This window comes from Pholcus phalangioides, unplaced genomic scaffold (genome assembly GCF_987345545.1).
Source record: "Pholcus phalangioides strain wild (caught in Gottingen) unplaced genomic scaffold, Ppha-v1.0 ptg000004l_1, whole genome shotgun sequence".
NCBI classification, from domain to species: Eukaryota; Metazoa; Arthropoda; class Arachnida; order Araneae; family Pholcidae; genus Pholcus; species Pholcus phalangioides.
Genome location: NW_028301597.1, coordinates 4,970,041 through 4,989,730, shown reverse-complemented (window position 1 = coordinate 4,989,730; position 19,690 = coordinate 4,970,041). Strand labels below are relative to the sequence as shown.

At 38.3% G+C, this 19,690-nt stretch overlaps 1 protein-coding gene across 1 annotated transcript in view; it reads left to right on the top strand.

The window, feature by feature from the left end:
• LOC149086482 (synaptotagmin-15-like) overlaps positions 1-15,994 on the top strand; it is a 74,628-nt gene extending 58,634 nt beyond the window's left edge. The window contains exons 4-9 of the mRNA XM_089255884.1: positions 411-627; positions 6,534-6,627; positions 8,965-9,135; positions 10,398-10,518; positions 12,239-12,421; positions 14,152-15,994. Of these exons, the coding sequence (XP_089112010.1) occupies positions 411-627; positions 6,534-6,627; positions 8,965-9,135; positions 10,398-10,518; positions 12,239-12,421; positions 14,152-14,279 (914 nt within the window). The 3' untranslated portion in view covers positions 14,280-15,994. The remainder of the gene's footprint in view (positions 1-410; positions 628-6,533; positions 6,628-8,964; positions 9,136-10,397; positions 10,519-12,238; positions 12,422-14,151) is intronic.
• Positions 15,995-19,690: the final 3,696 nt, after the last annotated feature.

The following is a 19,690-nucleotide window of genomic DNA, read 5'->3' as shown; positions in this document are numbered from 1 at the left end:
ATCCGGCTCGTTGGAAGGCGTTCGCCCTCTTTACCCTCCTCTGGATCTGCGCCTGATACATATTTACAGTACAGTTTGTAGTACAGTGTAGCGCATACTTTGCCAACTTGTTGAGAAAACCGGAACCCATATGCTGATGTGAGAAAAATGCAAGAGCGGTATAAAAAAAGGGGGTGCGTGGGTTTAGGAATCTTGCTCCGGATAGGTTTGCAATGCAGTATGACGCTACTATGAAATTTAGGATAAAGTATTCTCACTGGTTAAAATTCACCGCATAAAAAGTGATAACAACGTGAAGCCACGAACTTGTTTTTGTCTATAAACGTCCGTCAACCAACCTCGTTGATTTATGTATAAACATAATTGATTATGTATAAAACACATGTATCTATTTATTTGTTCTTTGGAAGGTCCGACGCTTCTAGGTGGGCTCAACCCGGAACTCTACCGAATGGCGGAAGTTTTACCTGAAGAAGAAGTTGACTTTCCGGAGGGTAACGTTGGAAGAGTGTGGTTAGGCGTCGCATACGACTCGTCTACCGAAAGAATGACGATATCTCTGATCAAAGTGAAAAACTTACCATCTCGTGTTTACGGATGCGTCAATTACTGCGATCCATTCGTCAGGTAATTGTGCTCCTTCGAAAATCCTTCTCTTTCAAGACAAAAATACAGTCAAACTCGTTTATAACGACATCGAAGATTACGTGAAATTTTGTCGTTATAACAGTGTTGTTACAACCACAAGGTTGACGTTTTAAATTCCTTTTCTTCGACGAAAAATACAATCAACTGCAATCAAATGCTGTGTGTGCACGAGTTTCATTTCATTGTAATTAGAGTGACCATATTTGATCGAAGAAAGTACGGGAAATTGGGACCATAAATACGGGGACATCACCAAGTTAGGATAGAATTGGGTAATGTCCTGAATACGGGGGGGGGGCATATATATGATCCCCCCAATTATGATAAATAAGACAAAATAATCAAAGAGAAATGTGTCGTTATATCCGAGGGAGTTGAGTTTTCATTGACGTTGTAAGCAAGGTTCATATACATAATAATTATAAGCAATCAGCCGGGACCGACAAATGTTGACGTTATAGTGAAGGTGTTGTTACAACCATGGTCGTTATAACCAAGTTTGACTACGTTTTGACGTGATTCTATTTCCGTTAGTCCGTAATGGTACATGATTGAGTTGTTCCCGTTTAGAAAAAACAAGACCGTCATAGAACGAGTGAACTTAAATATTACAAACTTGAACAACACATTCATTCCATGCGTATCATAATTATAAAGACCGAATACATTTTTAATCAAAATACGTATAAGAAACATCATTCACAACACATCCTAAAAACCTTTCAATACGTAGTAGTGTGTAATAATACATAATTTCGCGAGCTATAACCCGCGGCTTTGCTAGCGTGGATTTGGTATTCAAAAATTGTGCTACAATGATTCCCCCATGTAACATTTGGGGGTTAAATTTTCAGGAATCCCATCGTAATGTCTCTGCATTATGAAATATAATACTCAGCTTCTGTGCTGTTTGGATTCGATGATTGCGCCATGTAGCCTTCGGAAGACCCCACATATAATTGGAAGTACGTCTCTAGGATCGACGGTTCGCCATTAAAATGCGGCAAGGGAAATTATGGATTTACTCTGTTGGCCTATACAGTATATGATAAAAAAATCTGCACATTGTATAATTTTCGTCGAGAATTTGTCGCCACGAGTCAAATCAGCACCTCCTAGAGTAGAAGACCTCCGCAGTCTGCTTGTGACGTCAGCAAGTAGTCCATTTTCCCTCAGAATATTCAGGGAAAAAAAATTCCCTGAATCATCGTTGTGAGGAAAAGAAATGATCGGGTTCAGAATTGGCGATTTCTATGCCCCACATACAATCACTACGCGGTATTTGTGAGACAATCAGGAAGATTCTACGCCAAAATAAGAAGAAACGAAATAGGATGCTGTGTTTCAAAATGTGGCAAACTTGCTAGGTAGTCTGAATGACGTTTATGGTAAACACTGCAGAGGCCTTGCTGGTCAAACCACATACTTCATGCGCACTTCGATCGTTTTACTTATCCTTCGGAGATTTCGCTCATGGCTCCATTCTTTCGATGTCTTTGGTGTATTTCCTATATTTTTACGTACGATGAACTGCATTATTGATCCCTTCTGTTTCGACTAATGCCAACTCGATGTTCGCTGCTTACTTTATTCCTATGTATTTTTTTCGGACTCCTACCTTGGGAAAAAGGAATTTCTTCATCTCTTTTTTACATGCTTTCACGCAGTTGCATAATACATACTGAATGTATCGTCAGATTCTCACAAAGCCCTGCGCCTATCCTGTTATTATTATTATTATTATTTTCATTGCCCGTATACCGTGTTTAAATATTGAAAGAAATGGGTCATGGAAGATCCGTAAAGAAATGAATGAGATCTTTCAGAGTGTGTGTGTGTGTGGGTGGGTGCATGCTATGATTAGACGCACATTTCTTTCGTTGATGTTGTCCCAAAGGTTCCACTGCTTTGATGGTATTACTCTTGCTTGACTCCTTCAGAGCTCCCGGAGAAGCTTCTTCACACCCTTCATTTCTCTTTTCGTCGACCATTTCTATTCGTTCCGCCATTCTCCTCGATATCACGTTATCGTACTTTTTTTGTTGTTTGCATTGATGATTGGGCTCAATAATAGGTGTCCACGCACTCTTCCGACTTCATAACTGTCGTGATCGATCAAGTTGCTGCTTCACTGACTATCGGTCCGTATTAATTTCGAATTTCCCGATAGACTGCGAGTTTCCCGATGCATCGACTCCACTAAGTTCATAGTTTTCTTGCTCGCGGAAATCACCACCGAATATTTACTTTCTTATGAGCGTTTCAAGTCTTCACTCATTCGGTAACACTTTAAATTGATCAAATGGTTGAAGAAATATCGGAAATAAGTTCAGTAATGTGGAACATTTTGGCAATATAACATTTTAGCTTACACTTTTGAATTTCGCGGTGAGGACTTATCCCTGCGGTTCTTTGCAGTCGTGAGGCTGAAGTTGGTTTATTGCGGTTTTCCAACGTCGAGGCGCAAATGCGAGCCAGTCTGTCATTTCAAAAAGTCACTACAGAGAGCAGGCACATCTTCAACACGATACTTACATAACACGGAAAATTCAAGTATTTGTCATTTTTACTTCAAAAGATGTAAGGCAGATGGCAGTGCCAATATAATACGAAACAAGCATGACTCAGACAACATAAATACGTTAGGATCACACATATATACACACAACACGCTCTTGCATTGTACCAATTCGTTATAAATTCCCGAGAGGAATGTTTATGAGGTGCATTTACGATCAAGTATGGAAAAGTCTGGAATCAACATGTTCGAGGGAATTTTCGTAATAATATGGGTCCCAACTTCGAGGCGTGAACACGAGCCGATCTCTTCATTAAAAAGTCTCACCACACAGAGCAACGGACCTACAACTATACACAAATATTCAATTATTACACTTCAGTCACAATTTGAAGTATAGATAGCTGCACTGGAAATTCACACACAACATTAAATATGCACTCATAGTATCACCTACACCAGAGGTTTCCAACATAAAGTTTCTCCCGGAACCCTTGATAGTTATGAGGCTGTTCAGTGGAACCCTTGGTGATGATGAGCTCTTCAACGTGACTCAAACAAATACTGTATTTGAATATTTATCCAAAAAGAAGTCCTTACTGCCGTCTCAAAAGCATCACATCCCCGGGGCAAAATGAAAGAGGGCTTAGACACTACCTCTAATAAAACATTTATTGTCAAATCAAACCATTGTTCCAGATCTTATCGTCGAAGCCCCTATGTAATGAGGTCCTTGCATGGCCCCTCACAAGAGGGGGGTGGGCTGACAGGGCTCCAGCCCGGAGGCCAGAGATGATTCGCTCGCTCTCTCTCGTCATTTTTTTTTCACACTATAAATTCATAATACATGGGTCCGTTAACAATCTGACCTGGAGGGCCCACTGTAGATTCCAGCCTACTGGTCCCTACTACAGCATGTGGAAGCCATGGATTCCCCTGCTGTGCCCGGATCTGACTCACGTGTTTAAATGGCCCTGGGTGTACCGTAAAGTACACGTAAATTCAGCAATTCCAGAATCCTTACTTCTAGTGGACAAAAAAATTTCAAAAAACAAAACAAATCAAGAGGTTTGATTATAACCATCACCCCGCAGAAGAAAAGCTCCCGGGCAGACAGCCAATGAATGAGGAAGTGTAAGTGCGCGCCGCTGCATTTTCATTTTTGGCAAAATGGCAGGAGAATCTTGAGCAACGCTACTGAATTAAATTTGGCGTTAAGCTTGGTGATTCCCGAGTGAAGACAATCCGCAATCATCAGAGCTGCAGGAGTATTACAACCGCTTTAAAGATGACCGCACGTCATCAGCATTCAGAAATGTAATCGTTAGTGACCAAGTGAGGACTGTGGTGATGCAAGATCATCGAATCAAGATCAGAGACCTTGCAGACGCATTTACATTGAATCCGTTCATTCCATTTTGATTATTTTGATTGGCGATTTGGTCTTCAGGAAATGCAATGTCAAGATGACTTTGACTCCAATGGCGTGGTTCATCACGAGTGCATACCATCACCAAGGAGTACTACCGAGAGTTTCTGTGTCACCATTTGCAGCTCTATTAAAATTAATGCAGTAGCGTTGTTCAAGTTTTCTCTGTCATTTTGTCAAAAACGAAAATGCAACGGCGCTAACTTACACTTCCTCACTCATCTGCTGTTTACCGGCGACTGGCAGCTTTTGCAGGCAGAAAAAAAATTCAAGCATGCGCATTAGCATTACCGACACACGTACACCAAACCACGCCTCCATAGTTTCATTGGTTTCAGGGACGAAAAATTATGGTTGGATACTTTTGAACAAACCTCGTATATTGTACACTTATACACTGAAGAGCCAAAAAAAGTGGTACACCTGCCTAATATCGTGTAGGGCCCCCGCGAGCCCGCAGAAGTGCCGCACACGACTGTCTGAAGTAATGCTGGAGGTAATTGACACCATGATTGTGAAATGGTCGTACGTGAAAATCCAAATTTCATCGCTACCTCGGAGATGCAATGTCCCATCTCTCGTGCGCCGACTATAACACCACGTTCAAACTCACTTAAATCTCGATAACCTGCCATTGTAGCAGCAGTAACCGGTCTAACAACTATGCCAGACACTTGTTTTGTTATATAGGCGTTGCCGACCGCAGCGCCGTACTCTGATTGGTTTCATATCTCTTTATTTGCATACGCATGCCTGTACCAGTTTTTTTGGCTCTTTAGTTTATATGTGTCTTTTTTATTTATTCTGATCCTATGCATTCACGTCTTATCTATGTTTGACAGTGTTTGAATATCTTTTTGTGCGTGAAAAACAATACACGCTCGATGCAAAAAGAATATGCTTAATACGCTACAAAAAAAAAAAAAAAAAAAAAAAAAAATGTATCCCGTGCAAATTCCCTGAAAGTAACAAGATATTATGTGTTAACTTTTTTTTGCTACCGGGCTCTAAAGGTGTTCGGCAAAACACATTGAAATTTCCAGAAATAAAAAAAAAAGTCACTAATGAAATCGAAGTTTGTTTACTTCATGTGTTTATGGAGCAAAAGATTTATCGATATAATAAAAAGTCCCTTTCACATTTTCCTGACTTTTAGTCATTACATGGGTTTGTTTTATACTTGAGTTTGGGGAATAAACTCTTCGAGTAGCTCTCATATCTTCACAAAATAATCCGATTCTTCACAAAATAATAGCTTCTCTTTTCTGTAGAGATACGATCATTTCTTTATTCTTTTTTTTAAAGAGGTTCAGAGAGCTTGTTATCGTCCGCGAGCAAATTGGCACCAAAACATATTAGAGTTGGTTTCGTACACTTAGATGGCAACACAAACTTTTCCAGAGAGAAATAGTTCGAAAATTTTGGTCTGATTCATCTCGTTTTGAAAGGAATATTTTTTATAATTTATTTTTACGAGGACTTTTTTTTCCTTAATTATGCTTCTTTTCCTTTGATGAAAACATAATTATGGAAAATCAATCACAAACCAATAATTACACAATAAAAGGGGGTGATTGCATTCTTCTGTTTGCATTGGCGCATGCAGGGGGGGGGGGAAGCTCCCCCCCTCCCTCGAGACGAGATTTTAGTTGTTGTTGTTTTTTTGCGGTAAAAAAACATGGCTGTTCACTATACTTTATAGATCTGTGGTTCTTAAAAAGAAATTCAATCTTAGTGAGTATGCACCTAAAATATTCTCCGAGATGAGATATTGATTTCCCGTATATATATATATATAGATTATTCGAAGGAGTTCGAGAATTTGAATTGAATTTCTCAAGGTAGGAATGCGACCCAACAAGAAGGTAAGGAAGCGCACTATTCTAACCGATTACGTATTCAGAATTCGTCTAAAATCTGAATCATTCATTTTGTTAGGATCTACGTGCTTCCGGATGGAAGACGCTACATCCAGTCTAAAATCAAGAAGAAAACGTGCAATCCGGTTTTTGAAGAAAATTTCGTTTTTCAAGTAAGTTAATGTCTCGTCATTTCCATGACCCTTAATCATCAACCTTAATAATTAGCTTTCCCAGTTTTTGAAAATTTTAAAAGTTGTTTTTTTTTTCAACGTTAAAAGAAAAAAAAACGTTTTAATCATTTGAAGATGATATGATGGCTACAAGTGAGTTTTAGAATTTTCATTTCTGACGAAATGGAACATTTCATGAATCACTCAATATCAATCGTCGCGATTATGACTGAAAAGTAGTCCGAAACTATTGTTCAGCCGTTCAGAAGGCTGTAAGCTGTAGGTCTTCATCTAATAGGCTTGTGCTTCTGAAACTTCCGTGACTCACGTCATAGTGGGCCACCTCGCCTAAGCCGCAGTTATTCCGCGGTTTCCCAAAGTAGTCCAGTAGATAATCTGCATTCATTAAATAACCGCTTCAAAGCAATGAGAACAGGAACACATCAATATCACCAGCATGCCGCCAGGCCCCTGACAAAAATTGGCTCCTCTAAGAGCCGCAAAGCACACTTTGACAACGACTGTTGAGCAAAAGATTGTCTTGTGATGGTTGATGCCAATAAAAAATTGCAGTTATTTCATATTCCCTTGACCTGGTCGAGCAATCCCTACAGTATATTGGGTTGGCACGAATCTTTTTTTTCTTTTTCTTTATTTGACAAAAACACAAGTGGTATAAAAAGACAAAAACAGAAATAAAAAAAACACATATAAGTATATGGATCAGGAGCATTCGCTCTGTGCTCTTAGTTCATAAAACTATTTTTTTTTGCAATTTTTCTAACTATTTTTCTCCTTCACCCCTGATTCAGAGAGAGTGCTCATAGGCAGCCTACAGCCATTCTTTGGTGGTTTAATCTAGAGCCCCATAGAATATGTTCACAAGTAGTCGATGGGAGAAAATATCTTAAAATATTTTCACACACAAAAGATTTATAAAAAAAAATCTAAGATCTGTCTTTTTGGAAAATATGAAAGAAAAATTCCAAAACATCCAGTGATGTTCCAAAAAAAAATCAGAAGATATCAAAGACTTTGGAAGTAGAAAAAAGGGAAGGGCTGGAGACTTTCAAAATGTCTGTACTTAGAAATATTCACATCACAATTCTGTCTTAAGCCCGGATTACAATATAAAAATTTTATAATATTTCTTTTACAAATGCAACCAATAAGCGAATCGGTTGCATTTGCTCGAATGCAACCAATAAATTTATTGGGGTTGCTTTTCTCAAGTTTTATAAAATAACTTTCCTAAACCTTTTAGAGTGAAGTCCCATCCTTAGATTAGTCACTTGTGAAACACAAAATTTCACTTTTTTTTTAGTTTATAGACTCAATATCGTGTAAAATATATATGTTAGTATCGGGGGGCACCAAAAATATTCAAGTGCTTAGGGCCTTCAAACGTCTTAATTCGGCCCTGAATGAACGCCGTACATGGATAACGTTGTTTAATAAAAGTACTTAGTTTTAAAAATTTAAAAAATTGCGCGGCCCGTAGCACATTTTCAGATCATTTAAATGACCCGGGACACGGTTCCAGAACATTTAAGCGATCCGTGACACATTTAGAGATCCCTTGAGTGACATGTGACGTAGTTTTAGAGCACTTAAGTGGCTCCCCCCAGTGCGGTTCTACATCACTCAAATTACCCGCGGCACATTCTCAGATTATTTTAGTGATGCGTGGCACAGTTCCAGAACACTTAAGCTGCCCGGACACATTTCTAGAGCACTTAAGCGGCCCGGACACATTTCCAGATCACTTGGATCCGCGAAAAATTTTGAGATCACTAAAGTGGCTCTGCGTAGGGCACTTATCAATAGGGGGGATGTCACTTCAAGTGCCCGCAAACTATCAAAAGGTTTTTCTCGTTTTTTGGCGCGCCGAGTAAGATGCCATTAAAAATATTTCATATTTTCATAAAGAGTGGTTGATGACGTAAGCATTATCCAAACCTCCCCCCCCCCCGTCATCAAAAGTCAGCAAATCGGAAACCCCCTCCCCGCCATCGATGATGACGTAATACTTGAACGGCCCCTTATGAGCACATTTACATTCTACCTTATTAGTGTGGTCGGTATTGCACTATCTACAATTATAATCAATTCCAAAATAACTCACAAAACGTGGAAGGGGAAATGTATATGTAATCGGTGTTGTATATACATTTCTTCTCCCCCTTTTTGTGAGTTATTTTGGAATTGACTTTATACAACCGAGTGTGATATTATCATATTCAAATAAATGCTTCGGTTTCTATTGTTTTTCTTGAAACATGTAACTTTTTTTTCAGACATTTTGTGGTTCCACGATAAATGCATGTCTCTTTGTAGGTATCTTCGAAGAATATCGAGGAAAGGGTTTTGAAAGTCACCGTTTTGGATAATGACAGGGGAAAGCGCTATAACGTGATTGGACACACGTTCTTCCCTCTCAAAGAAATAGATTTTTCGTCGAATGATTTCGTAGTTTCGTGGAAAGACATCGTTAAGGACATCGACGAGGTACCAAACGCCTACTCGTCTGTCTCTCTCTCTGCTTGTTACCGATCACTTTTTCATTTATTTATTTGTTTCGTTATTCAAAGGTTAGCCTGTCCCTCGGCTACCGACATTTCACTTGCGCTAACTTCGTCGACTAGTTGTTATAATTATTCGACTTCTGTCTTCGACTAACTCAACTCGAGGCGGATGTTTAATTCAATAATAAGAGACAAGTTGCCTTTAATTACTGCGTCCGTTTTATTATTACCTACATTTTTGAAGCCGGAAACTCGTACCTCAGATTTCTTTGGCAAAAGAAAACTTCAAAAATTCGTTGGTCCCCGAGGATTCAAGACGCAATTTAATGACGCAAAATTTTATTTTTATTTTACGTTTTGTTTGAATTTGACATGAAATGAATATTCGTTGGATGTGATATTCTCACAATTTTACGCGTGTATGATGTACAGGGTGTTCGTAAACTGTTCAGAAAAAATTGGAAGAGAGATAGTAAACATCAAGACGAACAATATTTATAATGGATCCTGTGATCGCATTCCACGTATCCACATACGGCGAACGTTCTATTAACTAACGGTTATGCTCCGGCGAAGTACTGCTTCTCTGGCAGGACAAAAATGACATCAGAAGTGAGAACTTTTACTTGTTAGAGGTGCTTCTAAAGACTGAAACACACTACACTGACGTGACGCGATTATCATGTCACGTCAGTGTAGTATGTTTCGGCCTTGAGTTTTGTTTTTCCGACACTCCGAGTGGATTGCGGTCATGGGGCTCCATTGTAAATATTGTTCGAGTTGATGGGTACTATGCCTCTCCAATTATTTCTAGACAGTTTCAGAGCATCTTGTAGAACATTTCACGTATCTCTAGTAGGAGTAAAACCGATGAGCTGTTTTCGGATCGAAAACCAAAGTAGAGCAGCAACCAGCAGGAATTGGCGTTCGCCACTCGAGTAATAGTTGAAAGACTCAATTAAGTTATTGCTTGATATCCGTATTGTCTTCAAAGAAAAATCCATTTGATACAAATAAATTGTATTGATCTGAAACAAACAATCCTGAAGAAATAATCAGAAATCCTCGAAAATTCCGTCGTTTCTGAGAGTCAGGTGCATCGTTGGCTCCGAGTCAATGGATCTTCTCTATTATTTAAGCTGACCGTAACCCGAATGATGTTTCAGTGTGTGTTTCTTTGTGTAAAGAAAAAAAGTTCGATTCTGTCTATAAGCTGACTTCTTTTTTTTATATTTCCGTTGACAGCCACCTTCAGATCTGGGAGAAATAATGGTGAGTCTATGCTATAATGACTCTCTCGAACGACTTACAGTGACCGTGTGTGAAGCGAAAGGTCTCAAGATCCCCGAAAGTCAGAATACCGTGGGTAAGTTTTTAACTCCTAAATGTGTGTGTGTGCGTGCGCGCGTGTGTGTGTGTGTGTGTGTGTGTGTGTGTGTGTGCTGGAATAAATAAGTTTAACGTTCCGATAAGCCGTGTGTGTGATTATTCTTACTTCATATGCGATCTACGAGGCAAACTTTAGTTACTAATATCATTACGAACTTACTCATCACCTCTCAGAGCATTCCGTGCAACCCGTCCTAAAAAATTGGCATCACCACACGCAAGTCTGGATCACCGAGGTAAAAATGAATACAAATATTGTGGGTTGAAAAAAACTTGTCTCCCCCAACCGGAAGTTCTATAAGCCCCCCCCCCCCCCACATTACCAGTATTTTGTTCAATAAGCTAGGAGTAATCCACACAGGATTGCGTCGCGACGGCTCAAAGCCAAAGCTATTCCGGACATAAGGTGTATTAAAATGGTAATTATTACAGAGCTATTTCTCTCTCTCTCTCTCTTTCGTAGAGACACAAATATACAGTGTGGATAAAGTATAACGTTACTGATATTATAATCTTTTAATCTAAGCAGCGATCTAGAATCCAAAATAAACCTCCATTAATTGTTTCAAAACCCACTCATCGTTAAGTAGTAATTAAATGTAAACTGGGAAGACTGATGAACAGTATGTAGGGTACATAGGTAATAGAGCGCATGACATTTTACTGGAGAACCGTTCAGCCTAGAGGCATATTTTTCCAATTAGAAAAAGTATCCAAATGACGTGTAGAATTCGGATACGCCATTCATGCTGCAAGGGGATGTACAGTTATTGAAATAAATAAATTAAACTTTTATATGGACACCCTATGCCCAATTAAAAAATGGTTGCCCTGTCTCTGCTGATGCCAACTAAAAACATTCCATATTTCCACGCGCAATATTCACTGAGATATTCGAACTCCAAAAACGGAGGAAAGTTGGGAAAAAACAGCATTATATAAATGCGGTATCTCAACGGTTTACCAGTTAGTATGCCTCTAGGATGAACGGTGCGCCAGTAAAATGACATGCGCCCTGTTACCTATACAGGTGATCTCCCACCGTCACCACAGTGGTGTCCTGCTGCAGTTGGTTTTCTGTGGTTCCCAACTTCGAAGCGCAAATGTGGGCCGATCTCCCCATTAAAAAGTCTCACCACAGAGAGTGACAGACCTACAACGATGCAATTATCCAATCATTACACTTCACTCATAGTTAGAAAAATTGATGGCAGGTGGCAGCACTACGCATAACAAGCAAATAAAACTTCACATTAGGTTCACAACATGGAAGAAGTTCCGCAGAGGAATATGGACGAGGTACATGTGGGGTTTAGTAGTAGCAGTAGTATACACCCGGTATATATCGTATTTATATTACGGTAAATGTCATAAATCGGTTCATTACGCATAATAACCGGATATATAACATTTATCGTAATATATACTTATTGTGCAAAGTACTACTTGTCGCTCCAGTAAAAACACGTTGAAAACTCAAGAGCATCTAAATTTCAACCGATTGACCCTCTGCAGTTTTCTTCTCTTAAAACAAGTGAATAAGATCAGAATAGAAAAATTGCTGCCGAAAAGAATCGGCGCTTCTTTGCGTTGTTACACGTATGTTTTGTTTGATTCGTGATTTCAGTCCTTTTGTTTCTGTCAATAACAAACTAATTTTTCGTGATTCAATTCGCTTTCCGTTTTATCCGTCGTAGATTCTTTCGTGAAATTGATTCTCATGAACGCCAGCAAAGCCGTTAAGACGAAGAAGACGATGGTGGTGAAGAAGACACCCGATCCGAAATATAACGAATCATTTCATTTCCGTCTCCCCCAGAAGAACATTTCGACTTGTAACGTGATTCTGCAAGTGACATCTGCGAGTGGCACTCACAAAGGTAAGAACAAAGACTTCGAAGAGATTGCGCTCGATCATTTTCTTTGGTCCTTTGAAGTCGTTCCGCGATGAAATCATCGATTCGCGCAAAGAGAAATTCTTACACGTTACATTTCTATCGAGCAAACGCATTTTCCAATACTTTGGTCGGTCGTAGCTGAAAGGAAATGATTCGTCGATAATTGGAACTTGAGTTGGGGTTTTGCCCCAAATAATCAAAAGAAAGGTGGTAAAACCCATATACACGCTTAATATAGCTCGAATGAGCTTAATTTCATTCAATATACACGGTGAATAATGAATGTGTGTCCTGTTTTAAATTTAATGGAAATTTAAAACTCACATATTTCGATGCTGAAAATTTGGTTCGAAAATCGAAATTAAATATACACTGAGAAACCAGAAAAACTTCTACACGCAAAACTGACCAAGTGGGTCTTAGGCTCCGAAAGGTCATATCAAGGAGGGACCGTCGTACAGTTCACACGTTGACACTTGCTGATGTTTCCACACTGGAATCTGTAGTAATTTGAGGCAGTGTTGCACTGAAATTGAAATAATGATAAAATAATAATTGTTCCCGCGAAATAGTTCTTGTAATTAGTCGATGGTCCCGCTCCTTTAGGGTCTTTTTCAGCCCTCACCTCTGTCAGAGGTTTGATGTTTTTCTGGATTCCATATACTCACGGTACACTCTTGTGATGGTCGTGCGCGAAATCCGAATTTCATTTCTACCTCAGAAATGCTGCGACCCATCTCACGAGAGCCGACTACTAAGCCACGTTAAAGTTACTTAGTTTGTGATAGCCTGCCATCGTAGCAGCAGGAACCGATCTAACGGCTTCCCAAGACACCTGCTGTCTTATACAGGTACTGCTGACCGCATCGAGTTGCGTTGGTGGGTCGCATTCCTCCCTCACCCTTATTTGCATATACTCGTTTGTAACAGTTTTTCTTTCTTCTCAGTATAAGTGAAAGTACTGAGTATGAACTTGGCAGTCTCTCGAGGAATTGAGAGTATATATAGTAGAACGTCAATATAAGGATATTCTGAGGACCAAGAAAAAAATATCTTTGGGGAGGGGTTATCGGTATATCGAGAGGCAGCACTTACATCAATTGCCGCCAAATTTATAATGTTGTTAGCATCTTTTTCGAATTGACTTAGTTAGTACAGACATATAAAATTTATGAAAAGTATTTTTTTCGCAACAGAAAATTTTAATTGATGAGTTGTTGATTAATAAAATTCATTTAGTTGTTCCACACTGTGAAGAGGTTTAGTGCACAGTACTTTTGTGTACCACACAAAAAAGTTCTTTCAAGGCAACTTCATTAACACTTTCGGAGGGTAGATAGAACAAAATACATGTCATTAAACGCTTTCGAAGGAACAAAAAGTGGTAAGACTTTTGAAAATATATTGAAGGTGACTTTCAACGAAATGTAAAAAGAAAATGTCGTTTTAGCATTTTCGAAATGCTCCTAAATAATTATCGTTATAGAGAGATTTACCGTCGTAGTAAAGGATATCGTTGTATTGCGAGGACGTTTAACGTTAAACTGCAGGCAGTTCTAAACAAAATTAAAAAAAAAAAAGTCGTCGTAGAGGAACCTACCGTTGTATCGAGTATTGTTTTAGCGAGGTTTCACTGCATTAGGCTTTTATTTCTTTTTGTTCATAGAAGAGCTTTTATATGCATACATAATCCATTATCTGTATCTTTTCAGACAAACCGTTGGGAAGGATTGTTTTCGGATCGTATATGTTCGTGCGAGGCAAAACCCTACAACACTGGAACGAAGCAATATCAGTTGGCCGCAAGCAAATAAGATACTGGCACAAACTGTCCCTCTGAACGAGAAAAGTGGTTTTCTTTGATCGAGAGAATTTTCGGAGACGAGAATGCGTTTTTTTTTATAATGGAGTCGAGCGAATGCAGACAAAAATTTCACAAAACCTTCGCTATATTATTTAGAAACACGCTAGAACTAGAGAACACTACTGTATTAGTCACAACAATACCTTAGTGTACAGATGCGGGCTTTGCACTCCGAAGAAAAACAAAACTAATTCGAGAAGTACCACATTCAGGCCTTCGTGTACCGCACCCCCGCCCCCTTTTTTTAAAATGGAAAATATCCGTTGCCTGCACCATATTTGCACCATATTTGTCTTCGCGGTGATGACAAACAATTCTTTTACTCTGAAGAAAAATACGCGCCCGATAAACTTGATGCAAAACAATATTTTTACGTCACTTCCATCGTTAATCAATAATATTACAGCCGACGCTGCTTTCATCATTCAGGAATGAACACAAAAGCAATTATCGCTTCGAAATCTTTGAAAAATCATCACGAATTGCTTTTCGGACTTATAGTTTGTGTTTTTATTTTTTAATAAATCTGGATAATCTCAAGTTCTCATTTTAATTAACCGTAAATATTCAAGAGAAATTTAATTTTGGTGACTCTAATAAATATGGATTATCTCATACTGCCATTCATTTCACTACTATTACAATTTCCTGTGTATAGCCTGCATCGTTTCATCCCCCGCAGGAGACATAATAAATACCCTCTGAAATAAAAAAAGATAAAAGAATTCTGTATATATATAGCCCGTATTTATTGGATTTATATCTTTTCGTTTTCATTAATTCTCTAGCAGGGAGGAGAGGTACAGTATATCCGATTTCTTCCAACGCGTCTCTGGGGTAAAGCTACAGACGATCAGTACATTTCCGGACTCAAATTTTTCGTCCAGTTTCGGGTTAAAAAAAAATATCGTTGGTTTATTTTGTTTTTGAAGAAAATGATCGTTGAGATAAAAGCTTTATAGCGTAATATTACCTACTAAGGATTAAAAAAATGTTTTTCTCGAATATCCAACGGGTTATACGCAGGAAATTATAAGATGGTAGTTTTATAAAGAGAGAAATCTACACAATGTCCATAGAAAATAAACTATTTTAGTTAGTTTTACAGAAATCTACTAGGATCAAAATGACTTCGAATTGTTAATTCATGGAGGTTTATAATCTTTTGAATGCCAAATAATGTGAAGTAAAGGGGTTAACGGTTTAAACCGTGTATGTTATTATTAAACTTGAGGGTTTTTCATCTCAATCAAGTCATCGAAAAATTAACGCGAATTTTTTCCTTGTTTTTCGCGAAACTTGACGCAAGTGCATTACTTGCTCTGATATTGAAGAAAATATTTAAAGCGATAAAGAGATGATCAACGTAACAGGGCACGTAATGTTCGTACTTAGTGGCGTCCGAGCCGGGGCTGCTGTGAGGGCGCAGCGCCCACTGTATTTATAGTATCTTGGATTCGAGCACCCCCAGAATAAATTCAGAAATCAAAATTTAGGACGTGAAGCATCTACGGGTCTAAAGCACTTCTGACGCCCCTGTGTATACTTATTATCCACGGTACGGAAGAGATAGGTACAGTATTTGACATCCTCATGTGTCGATACAAATATGCAGGGAGATTCAGATTCCAATACAAACTTTTCGGGGAGGTATAAAACACAAAAACAAAACAGAATCGCATAGGAATATATGATCGGAAACCCCAACCTGATCAGTTGGAGGATAAACGAAGATGCAGAAATGACAAGAGCCAATAATGGGTGGAAAAACTCTTTATTTAGCAATACTTTTCATGAGGACAGTACGTGTACACGTTAAGTTTCGCAACAAGTGCGTAAAGTTCTTACCATCCACGTCGCAAGAATTTCCATCGCAGCTGAAAACGTTCGCGATATGCCGGGCATTTTTGAAAGAGTTCGACAATCAATGCGACGCCATTGTTAAGCGTGCATAACTGTGAATGGTAAGAACTTTGAACACTTGTTGTGTGAAATTTAACGTGTACACGTACTGTCCTCGTGCAAAGTATCGCTAAATAAAGAGTTTTCCCACCCATTATATTGGCTTGTCATTTCTGCATCTTTTCGTTTATCCTCCAGCTGATCAGGTTGGGGTTTCCGGTCATACATTCCTATGTGATTCTGTTTTGTTTCTTGTGTTTTCTAACTCCCCTAAAAGTTTGTACGTTGAGTTTGGAATCACGCTGTATATACATAAGCGAAATAACTTGTTCATTGAAACTGATGATTTCTTAATATTGTCACCTCAAAGAAGCACCGCGTCCGTGGGCAGTTTGATAAAAAAAACAGGCAAAGAGAAAACGACCTCGTCTCTTTCGTGGATAATCTTTTTCTTCCAAAAAAAACTTGTCTTAAAAAAGTATAGTTTTTGTTTACTTCTTGACGCACGTCAAAGCTGAAGAAGCTGTTTATTTTTGTTAGAATATTTCGTCTTGCTTAGTTTTTCTCCAAGAAACTTGAAACTTTCAAGGACTAGAAAAACGCATTCAAAGATAAGCTTCCAAATTTGTTTTTCTTCCTTATCATTATTTTTAGAAGCAAATTAAAGAAACTTGATCCACCAGTTTGGAGGCGCGAATGCGAGCCGGCTTTTTATATAAAACCGTCTTTCCACAGAGAGCAAGCAAACCTTCAACACGATATGTACTCACATAACGTTCAGACATTCACCATCTTTACTTCAGAATATGGAAGACAAGTGATAGCAACAGGGAAACGAGCACAACTCTGACAACATGAATACACATTCCGGCATGTACCATTCGTTAGAGATTCTGCAGAGGAATTCAGTACGAGATATATGTATGAATAAGGAAACCGTAGTAGTTTTTATGTTGCACGGATTTCAACCCTTTTGAAATAGTACGTCGAAATCAAGTCGAACAACCAGGTGATGCGAAAGTCACGAAACATTTTGCACAGCTATGCTTTGAAAATAATAAGCATATAGTCGCGAAATCAGCACAGATACGTGTTGCAACGTCGAGTTTAATTCGGAATCCACCCCAAAGTAGTCATAATTTTGACCATCACATGACGTTAAACTCGCTTTGACGTACCGAACTTATCAAAATTTAAAAAGCTAATAATTTTTATTACACGACAGACTCTTAAAAATAATCTTTTGCTATGGGTAAAGCGCCTTTTAGTGGAGATGATTGTAATTATTTCAGGAGTTTCTCAATAAAAATCCGACGTTATATCATTCGTATCTGTGTTCTTATTTCGTTTTCCTACACATGGTAATTATTTAATTCCCCCTTGTGCCGCATTTTACTAGCGAACAGTTCATCCTAGAGGCATACTTCCAATTAGAAAAAATGTATCCAAATAACGTGTAGAATTCAGATGCTGCAAGGGGTTGTATAGATATTAAAATATTTAAATTAACTTTTTATAAGGGTAACCTGACCTCAAAAACCCAATCAGAAAATTGTTGCCTTGTCTTTTCTGAGGCCAAAAAAAATTCATGTTTCAAAGGGCAATATTCACAGAGATATTTGAATTTAAAAAATCGGAGAAAGGTTGGGAAAAAACAGCATAAACTAACGGACAACGCTTTTTCCCCCATTTATGTGCTTTTTTCTCCATTTTTTTTAATTGAAATATCTCAGTGAATATTGCGCTTAGAAACATGAATTTTTTTGGCATCATGAGAGCCAAGGCAACAACTTTCTAATAAGGTTTTTGAGCACAGGGTGGCCGTATAAAAAGTTAATTTTCATATTTTAATAACTGTACAACCCCTTGCAATATGAATGACGTATCTGACTTCTACACGTTATTTGGATACTTTCTAATTGGAAGTACGCCTGTGGGATTAACGGTTTGCCAGTAAAATGCGGCAAGGGGAATTAAGTAATTACCCTGTATAATTAAGTGAAATACAATTTTTTAAAATGTTTCTAACTTTTGGACCAATCTGTTTTTATATATCTGCTTGTTCAAAAGTTCATGTACTGTCCATCAAATTCATATGCACCCACGTTTAGGAATTAGTTACGACAGGAAACAAACTGATTTTGGAAGCAAAATCAAAGATATTCAAAGGAACAGAGAAATCGTATTGAATAAAGAAACGATCTCATCGAAAATCAGGCTGCGTCGGAAAAATACGTTGATTATGAGCGTTGCTAAATCGGTCTTGACTGAGAAGAAACGAAATTCTGTAAACACACATCATTTCCGGAGTGCAGAGCCCAACAAATCGTCTATAATCCGATGTATACTTTTTGCCCCGTTTGTGAATAATGTAACTTGCAGAGCTTTCGTGTAAACATTGCTGTAATAAACGTAATGACACCTATAAGCTGTGATGTATGGAATTGATCATTACTCGTTGCGTGTGAACTTTGGCCGAATCCTATTTAGGAAGAAAGATTCAAGTCGTCATTCTTTTCATCACCGCAAACGTCGATAATTCTATGAAATTTTTTTTAATTGCGATTTGAAGTGATTTTTTTAATCATCTGTTCCCCCAGTTCCTGCCCTGGTACGATATACAGCGATCTGCGGAACAAAACCCTGCATAGAACTCTCACAAGAAACTTCAATGAATTAAGGTTCGAGATCGATTTTTATTTTAGAAAAGTTTGTTCAGTGCAAATTTACTCAAAATATTAATTTAAGATGTAAGAAGGGTTTCGTTCTTGGATAAGGTTGGAAGGAACCCTGGAGAGAACAATCACGAGAAGAAAAAATGTCCAAAGTAGTCCACGAGCGAAAATATGTTAAGAAATACTGGTCATGTAAGAAATACATGTTTTGCAAAATCGGATTTTTGACTGAATGACGTTCTATATATATATGTAGCTTCAGTTATGCGTTTCTCAAGCAAGTTCCTGCCGAAACTAACAGATGCAGTTCCTACATGCCATTTTGCACAGTTTCAATCCAGCTTACGTAGACCGTTATTCGGCCGAACCCTTCATTTACTGAGAGCCTCGTTTATTACATCTCGCAGCTTCTTTGCCTAAAAAAAATTCACCTTCTGTTTTGAATGTGTACAAAGTGCTGATATAAACCCTCGAGCTCTTATTTTGCGAGACAATCCTTTGGCCATAAACAACATTGACTAAAAAATTAAATAATGAAAATTCCACTTTTTTCTTCACGTTTCATTAAAATTTGAAAATAAGTGATTAGTTTCTGTTTAAATTAAACACGGCTTCGGCGGGGGAAGTAAAAAAGCACGAGGTTAATATATAAAAAACTTTTCTTTTTCTTCTTGAATTTTATAACTTCATAAAAATATTACGGAGAGAAAATTGTTTAAGATATTCCTTTTTATCGAACAAGCCCACACGTGTAAGAACCGTGCTGTGAATGCGAAGCACAAATATCGGTCGGTGAATTGCATATTTCTC